The sequence below is a fragment of the Harpia harpyja genome, chromosome 7 (genome assembly GCF_026419915.1).
Source record: "Harpia harpyja isolate bHarHar1 chromosome 7, bHarHar1 primary haplotype, whole genome shotgun sequence".
NCBI classification, from domain to species: Eukaryota; Metazoa; Chordata; class Aves; order Accipitriformes; family Accipitridae; genus Harpia; species Harpia harpyja.
The window spans coordinates 38,765,392-38,787,292 of record NC_068946.1 but is presented as its reverse complement, the minus strand read 5'-3'; the positions used below and the strand labels follow the sequence as shown (position 1 = coordinate 38,787,292).

Below are 21,901 nucleotides of genomic sequence, written 5' to 3'. Positions count from 1 at the left end.
GTGAGGAAGATGGACCATCCATACATTCTTGTGCCGTCTTGCGCCGCAAACTCAGCCCAGCAATCGGTAGGTGCCAGCTTTATCTGCGTGCCCATGCCGCCCCACCAGCCCGCAGTGGCAGTTTGGCAGCAGAGCTGCAAGGCAGCACAGCAGGAGTCCAAGCCCGCAGTTGCCGGTCTCCAGCGGCCACCTCCAAAACACCTCTTGCCGGGTCCCATTGCCTCACTGTGCACCCTGCTGATCTAAGGGTGTCTGAAACAGGAGCACGTCCATGAGCTGGGCTTGGCTTCGGTATAAACTGAAGTGGGCAGAAGTGAGGGTTGGGCCTAGCCTTAAGCTTTGTCATTTACTAAGAGACTAAGAACAATGACTTAGGAAGGACAGACAACCTCTAACAATGTACCATCAATCTAGTCAGAAAAAAAGACTTGACTGGGTATAACATTCAGAACAAGGATATACACTTGCAGAAATTCTAGGGCATAATGCGTACCTGGTGCTGACATGACTTCACAAGTTGGAAGAGGGTGTGCCTTTGCACCTTGTACATTCCTTCTCAGAAGAGTTGATATTTTTTTCCAGCCGTGTGTATGCATTTAGACTCAGAAATCCTACAGCTAATGGAAACCTTTACTGTACTCATTAGAGAATATGCACACAACTCAGAAATCCTACAGCTAATGGAAACCTTTACTGTACTCATTAGAGAATATGCACACAGAGAAACCCAAAGCAATTTTACTTTGCCTCTTTCCTTTAACCAAATTCTTTTCGGGTGGAATAATTTTTGCATTAGATACCTTACTTTGTATTCAATAAAAATGCATAGACTTTTTTTTTTTGTTATTTTCAATATTTTGTTTTGTGGTAAATCAGATATACAGTCAGTCTCATATTTGAGGATCTAAGAACCGGGATTTAAGAAAGTCTGGAAGCCAGAGCTCCCATTGCCTTCACACAGTGGTAGAATCTGTCTTCATTACTTATATAATTATATTTTATATTATATCCACACACAGACATACAGATAGGCACCAGGGAACCGCTTGTTAAAATTTCTGCTCTCTTCTCTGAATTTTATGCTGGTAAGACAATAGAAAAAGCAAAAATGTTTTTCATTTGCATCCTTCCATGCCCAAATTGAAAATTTGTTAACAAGCACAAGAAATGAAATTAGATTGATAAAACCCAACGATCTCTAGTCACTTCTCATTTCAGGTAGGAGGAGAATAATGTTTGCTGGTGGATTGTTCCTGTGAAAGAACTGGACACACGTTTGCAAGAATAGCATCATTTCGCTGCAGGGAAATTCTGTTTATTATCATGAGGCTGCAAATGTGCAGTCAAAAAACTTCAATGCTTTAACTGCAATAGAGTAGATGCTCTGACTATGAGTCACTGAAAGGCTCTAACGACTTTCTATACGGAGAAAGGCAGGAAAATTCCCAGCTATTCATCTTTCCCCTCCTTTATCTCCTTAGAATCTCAACATGGAAGAACTCAAAATTTAATCTAAATTAATTAAATCGGTGACTGTACAGCAAGTCACATAAACTGAATTAAACATGTTCAGACACTCTTGTCCTTACTTTGGAATAAAGATTAACTAGATTAAGACCAGTCCAATTCAAAGTGAACATTGTCTACAGAGTTTTCTGTGGATTATCCAGCCCACAATAAATTCCTAGACATATTTTGGAATGAGTTTCCTGACTGCTGCTAGTGGACAAACCCTAAGGGACAGTCTTCCCACAAGCTCTTTTGGGATGCTGACTAATCACCCACAGAAAATACTATGTTCAGTGAGAACCTCTCTCTCTGGTAAAGCTCTTTATCTGCCAGATTCAGAGAACATCAGACCAGGAATCCAAAACCTGTACATCTATGGGAGGGAGATGTTGAACTGTTTTCTTGTAGCTGCTCTCCCAGACAGCTTGAAGCAGTAGCTGCAAGTACTGTAGGATGAATACGAGAGGTACAGACCACTGTGTCTGTAAAAAGTTAAATTCTCTTGCTTGACCATGGTTCCTTTGATTATCACCTTCTGTGTTGGCTCATGATGCGTTACCACAGAGCACTTTCTCTCCCTGCAGACATGGGGCAGGGGGGGGAAGTTTGTCAAAAGTTTTTGTAACAATTCATTGATTTTAAGGATTTCTAAGACTCTTAGCCTCAACTGTTCTTTTCCTGGTTTGATGTATTTTCAGGCTTAATTTCTCCATCACCTTTGAGACTATTGGTGATTTTGTTGCTGTTGTTGCTTTTTGTTTGTTTGGTTTGGTTTTCCTGTTTGGTTTGGGGGGTGGGGAGGTGTTGTTTTCATTTCTTTTTTTTTTTAATCTGTCCTTTTTCAAATCTACTGTAACCTAAAGTAGAAGCAACTGAGAGTTTGTTACATGGTAATTATACTATAATTATAGGTCTGATTTTTAAGTCAGTTGAGAGTTTTAGAGAAAGCGAGTTTTAACCTCTCACCTAAGAAGATCAACAGGAGATACAATTTGCCTTTGAACTAGAGTTATTAACTTTGAAGCCCAAAGTTGGTGGTACACACTTTTCCAAACACAGGTAACATCCGACTGCTGAACACCAAATAGAAATTCCCTGTTTCTTCATACATGAAGAATTTGGGTTTATTTACACTCCTACCTATTCTAAATGTGGAAACAGTAATAAAAAAACCCACTGTTGAGGAAAATTACCTTGTGGAAAAATGGCTTTTTAAAAAAAAATACATCATGCCTTGAGAACTTCATCTATGTGAATACAGAAATGTCTTGAAACTGTTTCAGATTGTCTGATTTGATTAAAAGTAAATCTAAACTGTAGTGTAAATAGCACTAGGAAGGGAGAGGTCGCAATGAAAATTAGGTTTTGGTTCTCTCTGCTTTTGCATGATGACTGGTAGAAGAGAGAGACTGAGCCAGCTTCAAGAACAAAGTTCTCATCTACCAAGATCTTTGAAAGGCCAAAACCTTTGTATTTATCTAATCTACACTATCTGTCATTATTGTGCTTTTGTTGCTATCCATCAATATTAGCTGATATGTATGTTAGTGAAAACACAGAAGAAAAATTTCTAAGCACAAACCATTCCTAAAAACAAACAAAACCAAAAAAAAGTATAGACTTTTGGGGGTAGAATACATTCTAAATTACATGCCATAAGGATACATTATGCAATTGTATCAGTTTCAGTTTTCACAATCCACTCTGAAATGCAAGAGAACATGATCTTCTTGTGTGCCTGGAGAATACAATAGACTTTAGAGTTCTGTCAAGGGTGCAGAGGAATGTTCTCTTCCTCAGAGCAGGAAATTAGCAGACATCAAAATACATGACTTTTCATTATAGGAAAAAAAGAATTAAAGAGATTAAAGAGAATATATGCACTTTGCCATGTAGTTCCAAAAAGATATTACTGCTGTTACATTTATGGAATGGATGGATCTTTAGCTTTAAGCAAGTTGTGCAATTTCAGGATCGCTGTATAAAAGAATGCCATATGTAATCAATCAGAGTTCCAGAAATAGGTTGCTTACAGCATTCATCCATTAACTCATTTCCTTGAAAAGTAAAAGGATCACAAATAGAAGAAAATCCAGACGTCAAATCTCATGTGCTGGCTTAAAAAAGGTGGGAGAGGAGTTATAAAATAAGCTCTAGGGTATGCCAAAGCATGAGAAATTTGCTAAGATTCATCAAATCATGTGAAAACAATGATAAAGACACATGCCAAAATGGAAAATGAAGAAAGAACAATAAAAGTATATTAAAAATGCATTCAATTTTACAATCTTTATTCAAGGTTAAATAACCCCTTTTTTACAGAAACAAGTTGAGGCATTTACCTGTTTCTTTCAAATAGACTAAGATAAAAATTGCCTCTTTTTTTTTGTTTTTAGAATGTGTGTGATAAGTTTTGTGGGGCAATAACTCCCTTATGCCCACTGCAAAACAAACCTTGAATTTCTGTATAAAGGCAGACAAGACATAGAGAGTATTGCACTTGACATCCGAGTCTCGTATCCCAGACTCATTACCCACTAGTTATGTTACAAAACAAAGTTGAATGCAATCTGGACATATACAATACAGGTTAACATGCAACTTTTATAAATCAAATGAAAAACTATCCATTTAACATACATTACTGAAATTACCATTCTACAGGGTGTAAAAGATACACAAATACCATTAAATTGCTAATGATTATTCTTTTATTCAGTTTAACTCTTCAGTGAATAGAAGTATTACTATTAAAAAAATGTTTTGGCCACTCTCAAGGTCCAGCCTTAGGTCAAAACAATATTCATGAAAACAGCAGAAAGACTTTTTCATCCCACTCACCACACACAAACCCACTCATAATTTGGTGGAGAAAAAAAAAAGAAAAAGATGAAATTTGGTACAAATGCTACACAATAAAAATAATATAGTTAATAAAAAAAGATGAACACCACTCTTGTTTCTAGGGTGAATGCCAAGTAAGATCTTGAAAGTTCTTGAAATCTGGGGGTTTAGTCAAAATTCATGATCTAAATTAATGCTGTTAAAAGGACGGCTCGTATGAATGAGCCTAGTTCTTTGATATCCCTCAATAATAGAGACCTTCCTCACCAAGACCACCTATTTTCTCTCTTCTGATGAATTCTTAATTATTTGAGTGATTTCCATCCTGATGATTTTGAAGATGCACAGAACATTTTAGTACAGTCAGTCACAGCAGGGAAATTGCAAAACATACTGCCTGATTTCTGTACATCTTTGATAAATTGGAGAGAGGTTGCTAGAAGAAGTAATTGGACTGTAAACGTTGTCTACATACCAAATGGGATCTTTGCTGATGATCAGAAGATGCAAGTGATGGGAAAAGAGCGAGTAGCTTTGTGAAATGAAATCTCCTGTAGGAACAGGGAATGTAGGCCACCAAGTGTTTGACAGGAAATGTGAACACCACTTTGTTAATAATGTTTGAATACTAAAATGTATTTCAATATTGAAATGGGTGACTTGCAGAAGAAAGTCTTTCAACCCTAATATTGAGCAGCAGAATCAGCCTTCTCAGAAGCAGAACTTAAAAGGTATTTAATAAACAGTATAGATTTTTATTACTTTAAAAGTAATAAAAATATTTTCATTTCTTCCACGAAAGTTTGTCATTTGATGACTTCTACATGAAAAACAAAAGAGTAACAGATAATTTACACGGCCTAAATCCAGAGTTCCCTAGTTCCTTAGGCAATCCTGACCCCAGTGGAATCTGAGACAGAATCCAGGGGTCAGCTTTGCCTCCCATGAGTTTATCCATGTGCCAGGAAAACAGGATTTGGTCCCACATGTAACTTGCACTGACATATGTGGAAGTCCAGTGGTTGGAAGGCTGCAGATGTAAGCCTTTGTCTGTGCACAGTTTCCACTATAAGATATGCAGCAATACTGAAGAGTACAGATGTGAACCTGTAATTTATCTGTTCCAGTTTAATGACAGCCATCATTTCTTTCACACTGCAATAATTTTGTATTTAATATGTGATTATAGCATCACCTTCCTTCCAAAGGCATCTGATACTGTATTTCTCTTTGCACAGAAATATATACTATAGGTTCTAATCCACTAATAGACAGTATTAACCAGTTTGTTTAAACAAAACAATCTTTGTAAACCAAAACTAATAGTTTCACTGAAACTAGATCCTCATCTGTAGCCATTGACTCCAGTAGGCTTTGGATCAGGCCCTAAAACAGGCATGGGTCAGAGCTAGCTAATATATCAGTCTTGCATCCAGGAGTTGTAGAGGATACAGAGACTAAAGTTGCACAGACTTTGTAAATATTTATTACAAAATGGACATCAAGTTTTTTAGATCAAATATATGATTTACCATAGGGAATGTACATAATTGTTTGTCTGTGACTGTGTCGATGTACCTTTGATTTCTAGGTCTTCTTTTGTAAGTACATTCATATGTACGTTTGGACCATCTGTTCCAGAGAACTAAAAAATGCGGAGGAAAAGTGATATTAAAGACTAAAGTACATTATTGTTCGCTTAAAATAGTCCAATGTTGTAATTGTTTATGCCAGCATGTTAACTGATTTGGGGGGGCTTTTTATTTCCTAGTGCTATGCATGATAACAGCATTACAATTTAAGAATTTATGGCAAGTCATTACTAACTAGCTAAAACTGAGATTAAAAATACTCACTAACGTAATGGAAATTAATATGAAGTGGAATCCATAGATCTATTTGTTGCTTAGTTTGGAAAAAAACCCCACAAAAAAAAAAACAACAAACCAAACCAGCCCAAAAGAGCTGAATACATTATTTCACACGTGAATACATGGTTTGGCTGCTGGGCATTGAAAGAACTTCACAATTTTGGATATATCAGAAAAGAGTACTGTCTTTGTGTGTGATACTGAGTCTTTGTGTGTGAACTTTTCCTGCATGTAAAGGGCTCCTGCAACTGTTCATGCAATGGTCCAGCATGTGAGGTTTATTTTGAGTGCCTAAACAGGATGCAAATGGTGAAATGGAGTTCTGGTAATCCTCTGGTTTAAAGTTTCTTTACTGGGGTTTCTAATTTACAAATATTTCTCTTTTGCTCTGGGTCTTCTCTACTAGAATTTAAAGGAAGGGGGGGGGGGGGGGGGAGAAAAGGCAGTCTATGCCTAGAACAGAAAACAACTCTGCAAGTGAATAAGGGCTTGATTTAGCTTCCCCTGAGATAACCCCAGGGACTGCGTTCTTAAACAACATCAAACAGCAACAAGGACAAGGAAATAGGGAAACAGGACAAGAAAGAAGAGTTAGAGAGGAGATGTTTCTGTATACCTTAGATGCACAGAAGATAGGCAATAACACTCCTTGTTTCTGATGAAAAACTATTTAGTCACACAGGTGATATGAGGAACCTCTAACCTCAGTAGTTTAAGCAGCATTCATGAAAAGAATATTTTTTTAAATTTAAACCAGCCCACCAAATAGACTGGTACAAATACATTCCTAAACACAAATATATGGGATTGTGTGTATGAACGAAGTAGTATAGAGCTCATTGTATATACCTAATTTCACAAAAATAGGCTTACACATGATAATTTTTAATCCTCAGTATTAATGAGAAAATTAAAAATATTTGTGATGCTATTTTTTTAAGATGGGATGCTTTAATATTAAAGGGGGAGGTTTAATATTTCTACTAACCTTTACCACTAATATGTTATCTATAGTTTTCCCAACACAAGATATATTTTCTCTAACAGAATGATTATACCACTGCAATGTGCAAACAAATATCACATAATCAGCTGAGAAGAAACAAGTGGGTTTAGATTTTCTGCCAGTAAAACTAAGTTTGTAGTGTTGGAGGTGCTAACAGAAATCTGCAGCCATGGCCCCTTTTTGCTTTTCTTGGTTCTTGTAAGTTACATTTTTAAAAGTGGTTGTTGAGCCTCTGTACAGTGGATTTGTTTCCTAAAAAAAACCAAACAAAAACAGAAGAAATGGGAGTCATGCAATGTTTAACTCATCTTGCCACTGCTTCATCTGTGAGCAGATGTAGCTGCACAGAACTGCCTTGAGCGTACCTCTTCAGCAAAGGGATCATTTTGGTCCATGATTCCTGACCCAGCATTATGATATAGGTCGTACATGCACCAGCTAGTACCACTCTGCTTCCTAATGTGCAAAAGAAGATGATTTGTACTCTACTTCATGAGAAAGTCGGGACGACATCTGCCTGGCCCAGCAACGTGTTCCCAACAGCAGGCAACGCAGGCTGCCCGTGGAAAAGCTGACACACATTTCACAAAGCTCTTGGGTCAGAGGGAATGTCCTCCTTCTATGGATTTGTCTGTAGACATTTTGAATCCATGCAAACTTTTATCATCCAGAATATCTTTGGAAATAAATCATATGCCCTAAGCAGGTGTTGTGTAATGATGTCTTCTGGCTTCTTTGGAGCCTGCTATCTCACTGTGCTTGCTTGGGAAAAGTCAGTGAACAGATGTCCCATCTTCAATTTCCCCAGTCATAATTTTATAGACCAGTAACACACCCTCCTCCCACTGTTTCTTTTCCCTAGTGAGGACTTCTGGTCTATTCTTTGTACAGAAGTAATTTTGCACCTTTGGTCATTTTAGAAGAGCCTTCAGCAGCTCACTTACATTCCAAGCCACTGAAATTCAGACTGGTCTATATGAGGCAGCACAAACCAGTCTAAGGTCAGGAACATGCTTCCCTTCGCATCTGCCTCCCGGATTAAAGTAATGCACATCATCAAACAATACTTTATCAAATATGTCCAATATAATTTGTGTATCAAATGTTGTGGTTGGACCATTCTAAAAGCACAGATAATGTCTCAGTGGTGAGGTGTGACTTGTCACGGTCCTTGAGCCACACAGACTACCACACGTTGGGAGAAGGGTAAGTCCCACCTGGGCTTTTAATCCTGGCCTCCCATGATTCACTTCCTATCATTTCCTCTTGCAACAGAAAGAAAATGAAAATGCTTCTATCAATCAAGTGTATCCTTCCCTTCCCTCTTCCCATATGTAGCTTGCTCGAAGGATAAGAAAACATTCTCAGGTGGCCTCGCCTGTAAGTAACTGATTTTTCCCATCTCAAAAGCTGAAAGGCCAGCGGCGTCCATTCTTGCAGAAATGTTGCAATCACAGGGCTTTGTACAAGAATGGAGCTGGGTGAACGGCAGCGTATTGCCTGTCCTCCTGACACCCACCAGAAATGCTTACTCAACATGCTTTTTTTCAAAGAGCCTCAGAAGTCTTAAAGCTTTTGCAGAAGAGCAAAAAAGTCAAGGGCAGAAAGGAAAGAAGAAAAGGGAACATGTGGTATAAGCTTGCATTAGACATCCTCAAGCTATAGATAGAAGGCCTGAATTTCTCTGGCCTTTTACCTACATTTTGGACAGCTTACATTTATTGCTCCTCTGTGTGAGTGGGGTCTCATCATGACAGAGACCATCAATAACCTCTCTTTCCCAAAACAGGCTCTGTTTCTGGGAAGAGGAGTACACCTCTGATAATTACATAGGCAGCGAACAACTTCGCTAAGATTAATCAAAGGTGAGGTACTGATTAAAAAAGAACTAATAAAAAAATGTTATCTACATGCTTTTACATGTGGAAGAAATTAAACTAGGAGATTGAACTCCAGCTATTTTTCATCCCTAAAAAAATTGTAATTTTACTTTATAGAATACTAAATGTAGTGAAAACCTATCAGTAAAATCTATCAATTTAAAAGAACAAAACCAAGACACAGAATTTTAAAGGCAGTTGTGCATCATGCAAGCAAATTAAAGAACCTCATATAAAATCAACGCAGTTAACGTACCGTTTGCCATTTAACTTTCGATTTTTCTGCTTCAAACTTGGCCACCTCTTTTCGGTCTTGAACTGACACCAGTAATTTCCATATACAAAGTAAAACAATGCCAATGAGAAGGATAGCAAGGGTGACACCCACCATTATCATTGGGATGTTTGGAAGCTGTGGGCAATCTGTGTAAACAAAACCAATTATGACTATCAATAAATTTTAGGCAATTAAAAACAGCTAAAAGGCATGGTGGGCTTCTCATTTACTGTGAACTGTGCATGCCTTTTCCTTCAAGTCTGTTATTTTCCTCCTGCTAGCTTGCTAAAGGGTTTGTGAAACTGGCTGAAAAATATTACATTAAAATGTTTAAAAAATTAATTGCTAAATTCTTTCACTGCTCTTTTACCATGTCTATTAGCAGCTGCTGGATACAGACCCAGATTCTGAAGAGAAATGTTAGAAAATCATTTTCAGATCTGTGTCGATATAATTCTAAAAACCAGGGCTGAGTTGACAAGATTATGAATTTTATAATATTACAGCTGAAGCTCTACTTCAATTAACTGATATTTAGTGTGTTGCAGAGGAAAAGATTCTAGCAAAATCTGTATCAGGGTGAAGTCACCAATGATATTGAGAAAATAGAGGAAACTGCATTTCACTCATTAAAACATAGAGGAAAAAAATCCATTAGACATGCTGAAAACATTGGACTGAAGAATTTGAAGGAATTTTGCATTTCAAATTCTGCAATAAATTTTATCATACAATATTTCAGAGAGTCGAAATTAAAGCTGAAGTTTTTGCTTCACCAAAATGCAAAGAAGTTTGGTTATTTTAATATTAAAAAGTATTGTTCATAAAAGTTAGTGAAGGCTAGTATTTTACAAATTTTTCTGCTGAACCATGGGTTAAGGACACTGAAAATTTCATTTCAGTCTTATTTGGCTTACATGATTGTATTTCACATTACTTTTTTGCTTGATGTCATCATTTAACTAATTCTGAGGGGTCTGGTTTGAGCAGTGGGTTAACGGTCTGGCTACTGGTACCATCTTGAGTTTGGTTCCATAAATGAAATCAATTTCTAGAGCATTTCTGAAGGTCTCATCTCAGTTCATATCTGCATGCATTGCAGCCGCCACAGCACAGTAGTTTCAAGGCCCAGGAGCAGAACAGCAGATGACAGTGAGCCTGGTTATCGTAGGGTTGTGGGAGGGCCACTACACAGCGTTTAATGAACTGTGCTTTCCTTAAGATATTTCTTTCACTTTTTTTTTTTTTCCAGATCTACTTAAAATGCATAGTAAATGTGTTTAATAAAGAGAAAATCTTACCCTTAAATTCTTGAATCTTAGGGGTGTAGTTTACAAAGGGATGTGCTTCTTTAGTACTAGCTTTGTTACAACCTTCTTTGCTGTAATAGTAACCTATACAAAACCAGACTACTGTTCTTATGGTAGAAGCTGCTTTTTTGTGCAGTGAAATCCCTTTCATTTTCACATGTGTGCTACAGAAAGGCTGCACAAAGGGTTAACAAAATAAATGCCATTTGTGCCAACAGAATGAGGTTACAATTCTGCATGGCTTTCCCTAAAACTCATCTAACATTTAGCACTGAGACACTGGGTGTGTCATGTCCATCTCCCCCCACTCCCACCCCCCGGCCCAAAAAAAGGCATTTTCTTTGCCTGGAAACTAAATTGTTTGGCAGCTGAAAAGTGGTGTCTGTTCTCTCCTGTCCTACATGGTTAGAAGCTTTAATGAAAAATCAGTAGTGAAACAACAGTAAATAAAGAAGTAATGTTAAATGAAAGGATATCAGGAGACTGGTTGAATATCTGTTAGTTATGCAAAATATTCAAAGCTTAATGATGCTGCAACATTAAACGTAATTATATTTTAGAATTTCTTCAGGTATACCCAATCAGATAGTCTTTTGGAGATTTGTCCATCTATGAAATACATGTCATTTCAAAGTGAATTATAGTTTTCTCATATAATGCAAATGACATTTGGTATCATCATCTTATAATTGCACAGGGCTTTAGAAAAATGAACTTACTCTTGCAGCCCAGGGATCGTTCTGCCCATCTTTCATGAAAGGCCAAGTATTTATTTTACTAACACATTAAATACGTACTTGAGGAGGTGCTCTTTTGGCTGGGCAGAGGAGAGCTACAAACACAAGGAGGTGCAGTGCTGCTTAAAAGAGCTCAGCTTCTAGATAGCTCACCCTGCCTGTGTTTTTAAATCAGATTTCATGTAGAAAAAGCAATATTCACTGCTTACCTTTCTGTTCTATGCTATGAATGACTGTCCTTCCCTGTTCATCCATAGCCAGTAGAAATGTGGTTATACATTCGTTTTCCCCCTGCAAAGAGCAGGGAATGGATTTATCCTCTGAATAATCTGCAGAGGGAGGGAAAAAAGTCATTCATCAGATCAAATGAAATTTAACACATAGTAACAAGGGAGACCGCTGGCATCGTGTCTGTCACAGCCTCGTCTGCGGATGGTAAAGAGTGAAAGATGAAAGCAGAAATACCCTCAGAAATTCTACTGGATTTAACAACTTTTCCTCCAACCCAAGCTTTGTTGTGTTCTGACTTTTCACTTGTATTTCCAAAGAACTGATCCACGTGTTGTCAATCTGCACCGACCATCTAGTGCACCTTATTAATCTAGTCTACTGTGAATATCAATGAATTGGAAGTGCTTCCAAGATGCTTAACCACCAGCTGTCTAGGAAATGTAATAGTCCCCACTTATAGGACGAAGTAAACAGTATGTTCCCTTTGGTTTACAGTTCCTCCTACCATGTCTAGATTCTGTTTCAGAAGGAGATATACATACATCAAACAGCAATGGGTATTGCTAAAAGGGGTCCCATTTATTTCTTCCACAATAGCCCTCTCAAAGATTAGTGTGTCCAGTACTCTCACAACAATAAATACAGATTAATAACAGAAAACTGCAATTCTGGGATCTTTGTAATGTGATTCCAAGGGAAGCAGATAAAAAGTGACCCAAGATGACAGCCTGCCCCCATTTATTTGTCTCTCCATTTAATGTAGATCTGCACAAAAACTTAATTTTTTTTTTTTTCCCAGATGATTCCTAACTGGGAAACCTGTTCTGCGGAGAAAAGTTCATTCAAACGGAACAGGGAGACAGGAGGAAGCTGGCTGTGAGGGAAAATACAAGCAAATAAGACAATTGAAAATTGAGACTACAGGTCCAGAGCCAGAAATGCCGTAATTTGGAGCATAACCATTATATAATATTTTTACAGAGCAAAAATGTCTGGCCTTATAACTGTGTGCAATAATACCTCTGAGGCTGAACGCCTATTATGTTTCCATATAACCCATGATTTGAACAGCACTGGAAATCTAGGTATGCTTTTCAATACATTTTTAGAAAAACTTCTTAGGTTTTATTTTTAGAGGCAAGAAAATACAGTAAGCTTCTCAAACATTTCTTTAAAAATAATTGTCACTCTCCATTATTTCTTACCCATTCAAAACTCTTATTGAAATTTCATAAGCAACTGTACTAAAAATCTTAAGTCCTTAAACTTTAATATGAAGAGTAATGAAATGTAAAGTAGGAACCAGATAGGACTATGGATTTTAAAGAAACCTATGGTACATAAAGAAATAAGTGCTCACTTTTCTACTTTTTTCTCTTTTTTTTTCATATTGCTTATTATCATAAGGTTTGATCTTATAGAAAACACTATTAAACACCATCGAAAATAAGAAAGTATAAACAATTGACTACCTTACAGTCATTTTCTCTGCTTGTTATGAAAAGAGAATCACATCTGATTGAATTTCAATGGAAACATGCTCTTGATTTGGGATAATCTTGCATTTAAGCTGTTGCCTGTCCTTGGTGGCAGAGCAATGTGTTATCTATCAAGGTGACAGGCAGACAAGGCTTGCTGATTTAACAAGATTTGGTTTTGTTACAAGGAAGGGCCACAAACTGCAGACTGAGTGTACTGAATTAATGGCACTCATTGCCAGGTCACAATTCCAGTAACGCTGTCACAAGTTTTGCAATATTTGTTGTTTCCCAACTCTTTTAAGCAAGCAGATCCAAAGAATATTAGCTTGCTTAAAAGAAGAAGAAGAAGAAAAAGAAGAAGAAGAAGAAGAAGAAGAAGAAGAAGAAGAAGAAGAAGAAGAAGAAGGAGGAAAAGGGTAGTTGTTAGCTATTCTGAAGGCAGAGAAAATCTTGCAGGCATATTCCAAATATCATCCAGAAGGCAATAACTGCAAATATAATAATTATTTTTAAATTGTGATTCTTAATTTAAGGTCATAATTTGAGACCAAGGGGAGCAGAAATCTGATTATGTGCAAGGATGTAAAAATGAAAGCAAAGATGCTGGTTCAAGCTATTCAGAACCCAGCTTATGCTTAGTATTTTTATTTCTCTGATGTTATTTTTAGGATGAGGAATCACTAAAAGAGACTATTGCATAGATTATTCTCAGTTCATCAGCACAAAAATTTGCCTAGGTAGGTAAACTCCTGTAATTTGCACCTGTGTAACTTTCTGAGTTCTGCAGTGAATCATCATACTTTCTCCACTTCTGCCTGCAGCCTAATTCCATTAATTTCAATGGTATTTGAAATCGCTGGAGTCACGCTGGAAGAAGAATTGGGTAACGGGCAAGCTGGGGCCTCAAAGAGTGAAAGACTGTTTCCTAATAGATACTTAGATAAAAGATTCAACAAAAAAAGATTGACTGTAAATTTAAATGTCATTATGCCCTTTCTTGTTTGTCTTTTGCTCAACAAAATGCTGGTTTTGAACAGTTTCGTCTCACTTTGAGTCAGAACAACAGAGCAGCGCCGATATAGAGGTTTGTTCAGGCTCCAGCATCCACTTTGTTGCTGTACTGGGAATTTGTGCAGTGTCAACACTATGTGGTAGGAAAACCTCCGTTTCTCCAAGGAAAGTGTAACTGTCCCTGTTGGGCTCGTGGCAGGAGCAGCCTGGTGCCCTGTGGCTGCGGTGGTGGCAGGAGCCACTTTTTAGGAATTGCGGTTCCTCCTGGGTAGCGAGTAGTGCAACAAGGGCTCCTCTTACACCCATCTGGCAAGGGGGGGATTAGCCTGATTTACTATTCAAATATTAAAAAAGGATGAAAATAAGTATTCGAAAGTGATGCCTGCCATGGAGATAAGGCCAGTGAATGTGAAGCCATCAGCAGCTCCAGAGCTGCTGTGCCACCCCGTGCCCTGCTGGATCCCCAGCCCAGGCAGAGAGGCTGCCCACACCACGGCCGTGCCGGTGACCCTGCTGCGGTGGAGCAGAAAGAGAAACCCCCGGCACCCACAGAACCAAAGCAGAGGAGGCGAAAGGCACAGATCAGAGGCTAAAATAGGCATTCCCAGAAAACAGGAAAATGTAAAGACTACGCCTTTTTTTTTTATTGCTCCACAGTTCCAGTCATTGTGTTGCAACATACGCATGCAAAAGAGAAAGTAAATCTTTAAAGTGCTAATATTTTATTTAACCTAGAGCTATTTCTGGTTTTCATAAATCCTTGAAGCATTAAAGAAATTGAAATATAAACCAGAAAGAAGCAGCATGCTACCATATGAAGTTGCTCAATAAACTGTCTTAAATATTATGTGGTGGTCTAGTTATACCACTTTCAAATTTATTTTTTTTTTGTTTAGGTAATAAAGTTTTGATTTTAGGATATTATTATTATTATTATTATTATGAAGACTTTTTTTCCTCTTGAGCTATTACACAAGCATTTAAGATGAAACACAGTTTGAAACAGCTTTTTTTTTTTTTTTTTTGAGGGGTTAGTGTGGAAGCAGCTACCCAGCCTTCACTACAGCAGTTGCTGTAACTGCTGCAAATAAATTTTAAATCTAAAGAAGTAGCTGACAGTCCCAATCAGGGAAGCACAGGACATGAAAAAACAGGAAATAAGCAGGAACAGGAGATGATGTTGTCATGCTCATATTCCTGTGACCTCTGTGTACATAAACAGAGCCATATAAATGACTGTTTCTGCTTTTGATTAGTATTCATTATATTTGAAAGTAGAATGTCTTATATATTCCTAGCTACAAATATCTGCCATCTGGCAAAAGCAACCTGAAAACTTTACTAACTACAGAGATACAATAAAAGTGCTTTGAAGCTTGTAAAGACATTTTTTGTTGTTTATAAACAAATACTGATGTCTAGAAAGGCAAAGCTTAATAATAATTTCAATAAAAATACAAAATTAGAGTTAGTTTTCCTTACAAGGGCAAAATTTGCAACTTTTAAGCTCTGTATTATGGAGTAAAGTCATCAAAAACAAAAGGTGTAGCTTTGTTGGAAAGATGTACATCAGTGAAATTTCTGCACGCATGCAGCTCTGGATGGGCTTCCAAGTTTGGAGACACAAACCGTAGGTGTGCATACAGCATTACAGTATTCTGCATTGTCATCCTAATTCTTACATTTGTCTTATTTAATACTTATGGTACATCTGTGATGTGGATATATGTACCTATGTTCTGCCTCACCTAACAATTGCATTTTGCCTTAGTATTAGGACTAGAATTGCAATTAGAATAAATACAGACTGCCTACTGAACAGGCAAGCACCTTCCTCTACAGGAAAGAAAAAGATACACTATTTCATTTTAAGTTATATTTTTTTTCTGAGAGTACTATTTTATTCAAGGTTAATTCCTATTCCAGAAATTCCTATTGTTGGGGGGCAGTTTTTAATTAAAGCAAGCAACTGAAAGTTGTGCTTCGCCTTTAGACTACTAGAAATGTCTTTGCCACAGGTAAAAGGGCTGTATCTAGTTGCCAACTGTAATCAAGAGTCTGCATAAGGACTGGAGTCAGGTTTTGCATTTGTATGGTAAAAGAAGCCACACTGGAACTCATGGTACAGGCGTGACTTAAACTCAGGGCCTGTCATCAGCCATTGATTTGCAGGGACTGGTATTTATTAAATTCTATACTTTCCTACATAAACTGCTTAGAAAGTAGGCGTGATCCAGTGAGTTAATTAACCTGGAAGGGTAATACCAGCCCTGATCTGCATTTCCTACTTACCACATAAGAACCGTAGACAGACAGGAATTGCCTTATGAGCCATAATATAATTCCACAGCAGAAAAACAAGGCTACTTTCAAATATAAAATTGCTGAAAGTGGAAACTATCACTGATCACGCACACACAGAAAAGGAAGACTGAGTATACAAACCCTTTGTGGTGCTGATAGTTGCATCAACCAATTTGCATTTTTCATTGCATTCTCCCGGTGACTTGCCATCGGAAGCCAAGTGACATTCCACACAGCTCCTGCAGAAAATAATTCAGCAGCTCATCAATCTCTGCCTGTCACAAGGCAACAACATAAAAGCCAGTATGTATGCATCTGCATTTTAAAAAGAAGCTAAACAAAAGGTCTTGTGCTATGGATACAGTAGTTCTCGGAAATATGATAGGTATTGCCACCAAAAAAAAAAAAAACCCAACCAAAAAAACCCCCCACCTGAATAAAGGTATTGTGGATAAGCTCTCTCTCATCCTCTTTTCTCTCCCAGCTTATTAGCTACCAGACAGAACCCCAGGCAACATTATTCATGTAGGTCTATCAAAGACATGCGGTTACTCACACATAACATTCATTTTCAAAAATAAATATTCTGAACTAAGCTCACGCTAAATACCAGCTGAAGGAATGCCTGTCAGATGAACAATATCTGAAATCGACTTCAGAGAGATCAAGCTGGGGCACCTACTATAAGTCTTCCTTTGTTGAAAGTCTATTGAATAATGTATTAAAACACTATTCAGGTGTCTCAACAGATGTATCTTGAATGTGATTACTTGTCTCAGGAATTGCTTACTTAGATCCTAATTATATTAATGCAATTTATTGGAAAATTATTTACTTTATTTAATGGTGGAATGACTGAAATATTATTTAAAAATGGAGTCTAAACCAATTCCTTTAGAATTCTCTAAAAATCTTCCCAGAAAGTCAATGAGGATTTTAATAAATCCAGAGTTTATTCATGGAAAAAGGCAACAATGAGCAGAATTCATATATGAAAATTTTTGATGCAAAAATGTATCTTGCTGATTCTTCACGAATAGTTTCATGCAGATTGAGGGGCTGAGACTCTGAGAAGCAGCCTGAAGGACCGACTGCTTAAAGAAAAGAAAAAAGAAGAACTGCAACAAAACATCCCCCCCAAACTGGCCATCCTTTCTTGCATTGAGTTACATATATCCATGGGAATATGCTGAGGCTGCTGAGATTATCTTCACGGGATGGAGATGACCGTATCACTCGCTCTGGAGATGGCAAATAGTAAAAGCAAGCGGGTAATGGGATAGCCTCTATCTCATGGAGACAAATTCAGTGTTGTTGGTGTTTTTGTCATATTTGCCATGTTTCTCATACTACCACCTTTTTTCTCAGCTGCTTAGCCATTGATCTCAATCCCCTCTGACCTGGTCTTTCAGCTCTCTCGGTTACCCTACCCAGGTATTCCCAATGTTCTCTCTCTTTTAGCTTTCCTGCCCTGCGTTTCAGCAAGGGAAGACACTGAAACAGAGAGAAAAGATCTAACACTGCATACAATATACATGTTTAAATAGGCTAATGTAATGCCCATCGTGTAACTTTATATTTCTTATTCTCTGCCAAACTGGGCAAAGCAGCAGCATTGTCCTTTGTGTTTAGAAGAGTTGCATGCAGAAGTTCTCTTTACTTAAAGCTTTGAACAAACTGATAGGCTCGCTTTTGTAGGTCAAATTTAGCACTAACATAAATGACGATTTAATCACATGCCTTAGAATAGATTCTCATCTCAGATATAGTGTAGACTGCAACGGCAGGCATGAAAATACAGTGGCGGAGAGCTGGTATGGAAGAGAAATGGGCCTCAGCTCTAAATAAGTAGACATGACATCATCATGAAACATTAATGCAACCTACACTGACTCGGCGCTCAGCAAGCAAAACCAGGGTCATTAATAACATGTATTCTGTGAAGTCTAATTCAACTTCTAGCTTAAATTTCTACTGAAGACTGCTCATTTTGGACTGACTTTAGCCCTACAAGAGCTCACAATACAAGCACGAGCATGGGTGTACTTAAAGTGGTCAGCTTTATGTCACACATTTTTGGTAGCTTTTCCTATCATGCAGCATAACGTACACCATGCATCACAGCAGGAAAGCTACATAAATTTTGTATGCTCAGTGAACGGAAGACACTTCACCCTTTACAATCAATTTATCATCAACTTATACATGACATACAGCTACCCACTGATTTCATCCTCAGACTATGACCTAGTTTATCGTAGTTGGGCCTCTTTAATTCAGCCAAGCTTAACTGAATTTGGACTATGAATTTGCACATGCGTAAAGCTTGAGCAGAGAGTGTGACCTTATTAATTCATATGCATGAGAACGGTGATACAAATGCCAAATTTTTCTGTGAGTCCTCAATTTTGCTGTAGCTGCTATGCTGGGATGTTTACATTCTGTACTGTGGACTGGAAGGAGGTTCATCTGTTTTTGTCTGATGTTATCGTATAAGCCCACCATTCTGATTAGTTGTACAGCCAGGGACAGCAGTGGAAGTGTGATGTGTTAGTTGTGCTGCTTGAAGGTGATTAAACTGTTTTCCATAAAGTCCTTTTGTACAAGAGTAATGCTGATAAATGGTTGATGTATGAGTTACGACTACCCGTCTCAAAGGACAAAGAAGCTCTTGGGTTCTGGTCTGTAAATCCAATTTACAGTAGCGGCAGTAAGCACGCTGCTGAGGCAGTATAGGAAAGAGATACCTGGATGATACAAACATGAGAGACGTAAAACCAGCACATTACCGCCTGGAAGTGCAAGGGTCACCGCAGAGAGGACATTTTTCACACATTTGGCCTGAAGCCCCCAGATGGGTGCAAGCACACGACCCACAGATGCATTCGCCTCTCCCACTGCACAGCGTCCCATCCTCAGCAATGCAGGCGCTAGTGTCAGTTGTGCAATTACAGTATTCACCAGTCCATCCACTGTGGCACATGCATTCTCCACAGTCACAGTCACCATTGCCTGGAAAAATATTTATTATACTTCAAATCAGTCTCTTAATAGGAATCTGAATGATGGCCATTAAAATCATTCTCCTTGATAGTAGATATTTTCCCCTCTCCTACTCTTCTCACTCTTAAACATCTTTCTTCCTCCCCTAGCATTTTCAGTTTTAAGCCAGGGAATCAAATTTTCGCTTAGACTGACTGTAAGCCAGTGCAGCTCCATTCTCTTCACTGGAGTCCTCCACACAGATCTTATCTCCTGACAGTGCACAACCTAATGGGTAAATCCTCTTTTCATTTATAGCAGCATAATTTCAGCCTATCTGTTCAGCACAATCTCATTGCTGGTTCCTGCCAGTTTAATGCTATCCCCATTGTTTCAATATAATCACTTCTGATTTATAATGGTATAGCCCGGAAAAAAATTAGAAATACAAGTTCTCAAATTCTGATTGTATCTTACTAAGATAAACCGAGAATCATTGTGGTTACTGGGTTAAAATTATAAAAATATCAGAATTATCCTAAAAGTGATTAATTAAGATTAATTAATTAAGATTGCTATGCTTTGGTAACTATGTTAGAGTGAAATTGTACGCTGGCTAACACTGATGTATGTGAATATACTTACCTAAACTTCCTTGGAGCTACGATCACCTACAGCCTTTAAAAGTCTGACCCAGTGTGATGGTAGCTGATATGCTCCAATAAAGCCATGCCAACTTAGACTAGCTATGGAGTGGTTAAAGGTGTCTCATTTTTAAATTTGCAAACAGGGTTAACAGTTGTTTCTTGTTTTAAGTCTAAAGATCGCTCAGAAATAGTAAATAACACTTTATACAGAACTGATTGCAACTGAATACATGACAAAAATACAGATTCACAAGCTCATAGCTGAGAGTGAGACAACAAAGCTCTCAAATGCAGCCGCTAAAATAGCATCAAGGGACTGTACCTCCACACTGGAGCCCTCTGTGTCTCACACAGGAGAAGTCATCGCATTCACAGCGCGGCCCGTACACTTTTCCGTACAGGGATGGGTGGCAAACGCACTGCCCGCAGTAGCAGTCGCCTCTCCCGCTGCAGGAGCTCTGCTCTGCCGAGCCCTTGCAGGAGCTGGTGCCGAGGGAGCTCTCGTCGCATTCGCAGTGCGGCCCCATGTACCCCGGGCTGCAGACGCACACCCCACACTCGAACGAGCCTCTCCCTTTGTTGCATTTTGGGCTCTTCGCCTCGGCCTTTGCCTGACAGTTACAGTTGCACTGGGGATGAATTTCCATTTGCAGCGTGTCACTGAGCCCCACTGGTTTTATCACAATATGCCTTCTGTTTTTTTCACAGGAGGAGAGACTTACAGTCACGTTGAAAGAGACCTGGAAGAAAAAAAGGTGGCTGTTCAGAGCTGCAGCACACGTAGCTCTGCAGGGTGCTCTGGAAGCACGTGCAGAGGACAGAACAAGAGGGTCATAGCTGCTGCCGACTTTTTTGTAACTTGTTTGGAGGAAGATTATTTATTAAAGAGCAAACTCTCTGCCTTGGGGTCCTAAATTCTGTGGACTTCATGTCTTTTGAGAATTTGTTCTTTACTTACTGTGTCTCCCACTTTCACATGAGAGCATTTCTTCTGATGTGGAAAAAAGGTCCCATTGTTACAGATGGCTGTGAAAGAGAGATTGAGACCTTCTGTCTCACCCAAGATCTCCAGCTCCACCTCAGACCTCAGCTCCTTAAAGGAAAAAGGCGTGAGATGAATAGAGCAATAACACTGCTGAGCGCTGCTAGTGCCCCACATCTGTATAATATGGACTGTAACTTATCCCGACTTACACAGCAGTAAATTAATGGGTTTGGCACTTTATTTACAGACTTCTCTATTGCAAGAAAAATGGGGAATGAGCAAAACAAAGCCAGTGCCGACAGAACTGTCTTTCAGTGGAAAGCAACAGTGGTATCAGTTTAATATCCGCCATCACGGGGCTTATTTCCTGCCCTGGCAGGAGAATAAATTCAATGTTTTATTAAATCGTCTTTCATCACCAAGTGCTCTGCTGACTGATACAGGTATTCCTTTAGCTCTGGTCTTACTGAGGAACGGATCTGTGTCCCCGATTGCATTGCTAGCACTGGGCTTTTCCTGATTAGCCAACCTGTGTCAATATTGCTCCCTCTTTATCTCTCCTGGTATAATCAAACCTCACAACCTCTCTCACGGCAGGGCAGGCTCTGAAGTCAGTTTTGCCTCAGTGTGGGGCCTCCATGAGTTAGCCTGATGCTTCCAGGGCCAGAGACAGAGTTGACCCTCATGGTGAGCTCCTGCAGCTGGGGGGCTTGCTCCCCTCCTTTCTTCTCCTGACGGAAATTCCTGCTTCATGTGCTGCTGGTGCTATTTCAAGTTGTATTCAACAATGTACTCATTTCTTAAATCGATCTGTTCAATCAAACTT

At 38.6% G+C, this 21,901-nt stretch overlaps 1 protein-coding gene across 2 annotated transcripts in view; it reads right to left on the bottom strand.

The window, feature by feature from the left end:
- Window positions 1-3,789: 3,789 nt before the first annotated feature.
- The window catches only part of ITGB6 (integrin subunit beta 6), a 35,906-nt gene continuing 17,794 nt past the window's right edge, over window positions 3,790-21,901 (bottom strand). For both annotated transcript variants that reach the window (XM_052793321.1, XM_052793320.1), the window contains 7 exons: window positions 21,049-21,183; window positions 20,413-20,830; window positions 19,251-19,473; window positions 16,603-16,700; window positions 11,644-11,763; window positions 9,367-9,533; window positions 3,790-7,482 (listed from right to left, as the gene is read on the bottom strand). In XM_052793321.1, the coding sequence (XP_052649281.1) occupies window positions 7,381-7,482; window positions 9,367-9,533; window positions 11,644-11,763; window positions 16,603-16,700; window positions 19,251-19,473; window positions 20,413-20,830; window positions 21,049-21,183 (1,263 nt within the window). In that variant the 3' untranslated portion in view covers window positions 3,790-7,380. The remainder of the gene's footprint in view (window positions 7,483-9,366; window positions 9,534-11,643; window positions 11,764-16,602; window positions 16,701-19,250; window positions 19,474-20,412; window positions 20,831-21,048; window positions 21,184-21,901) is intronic.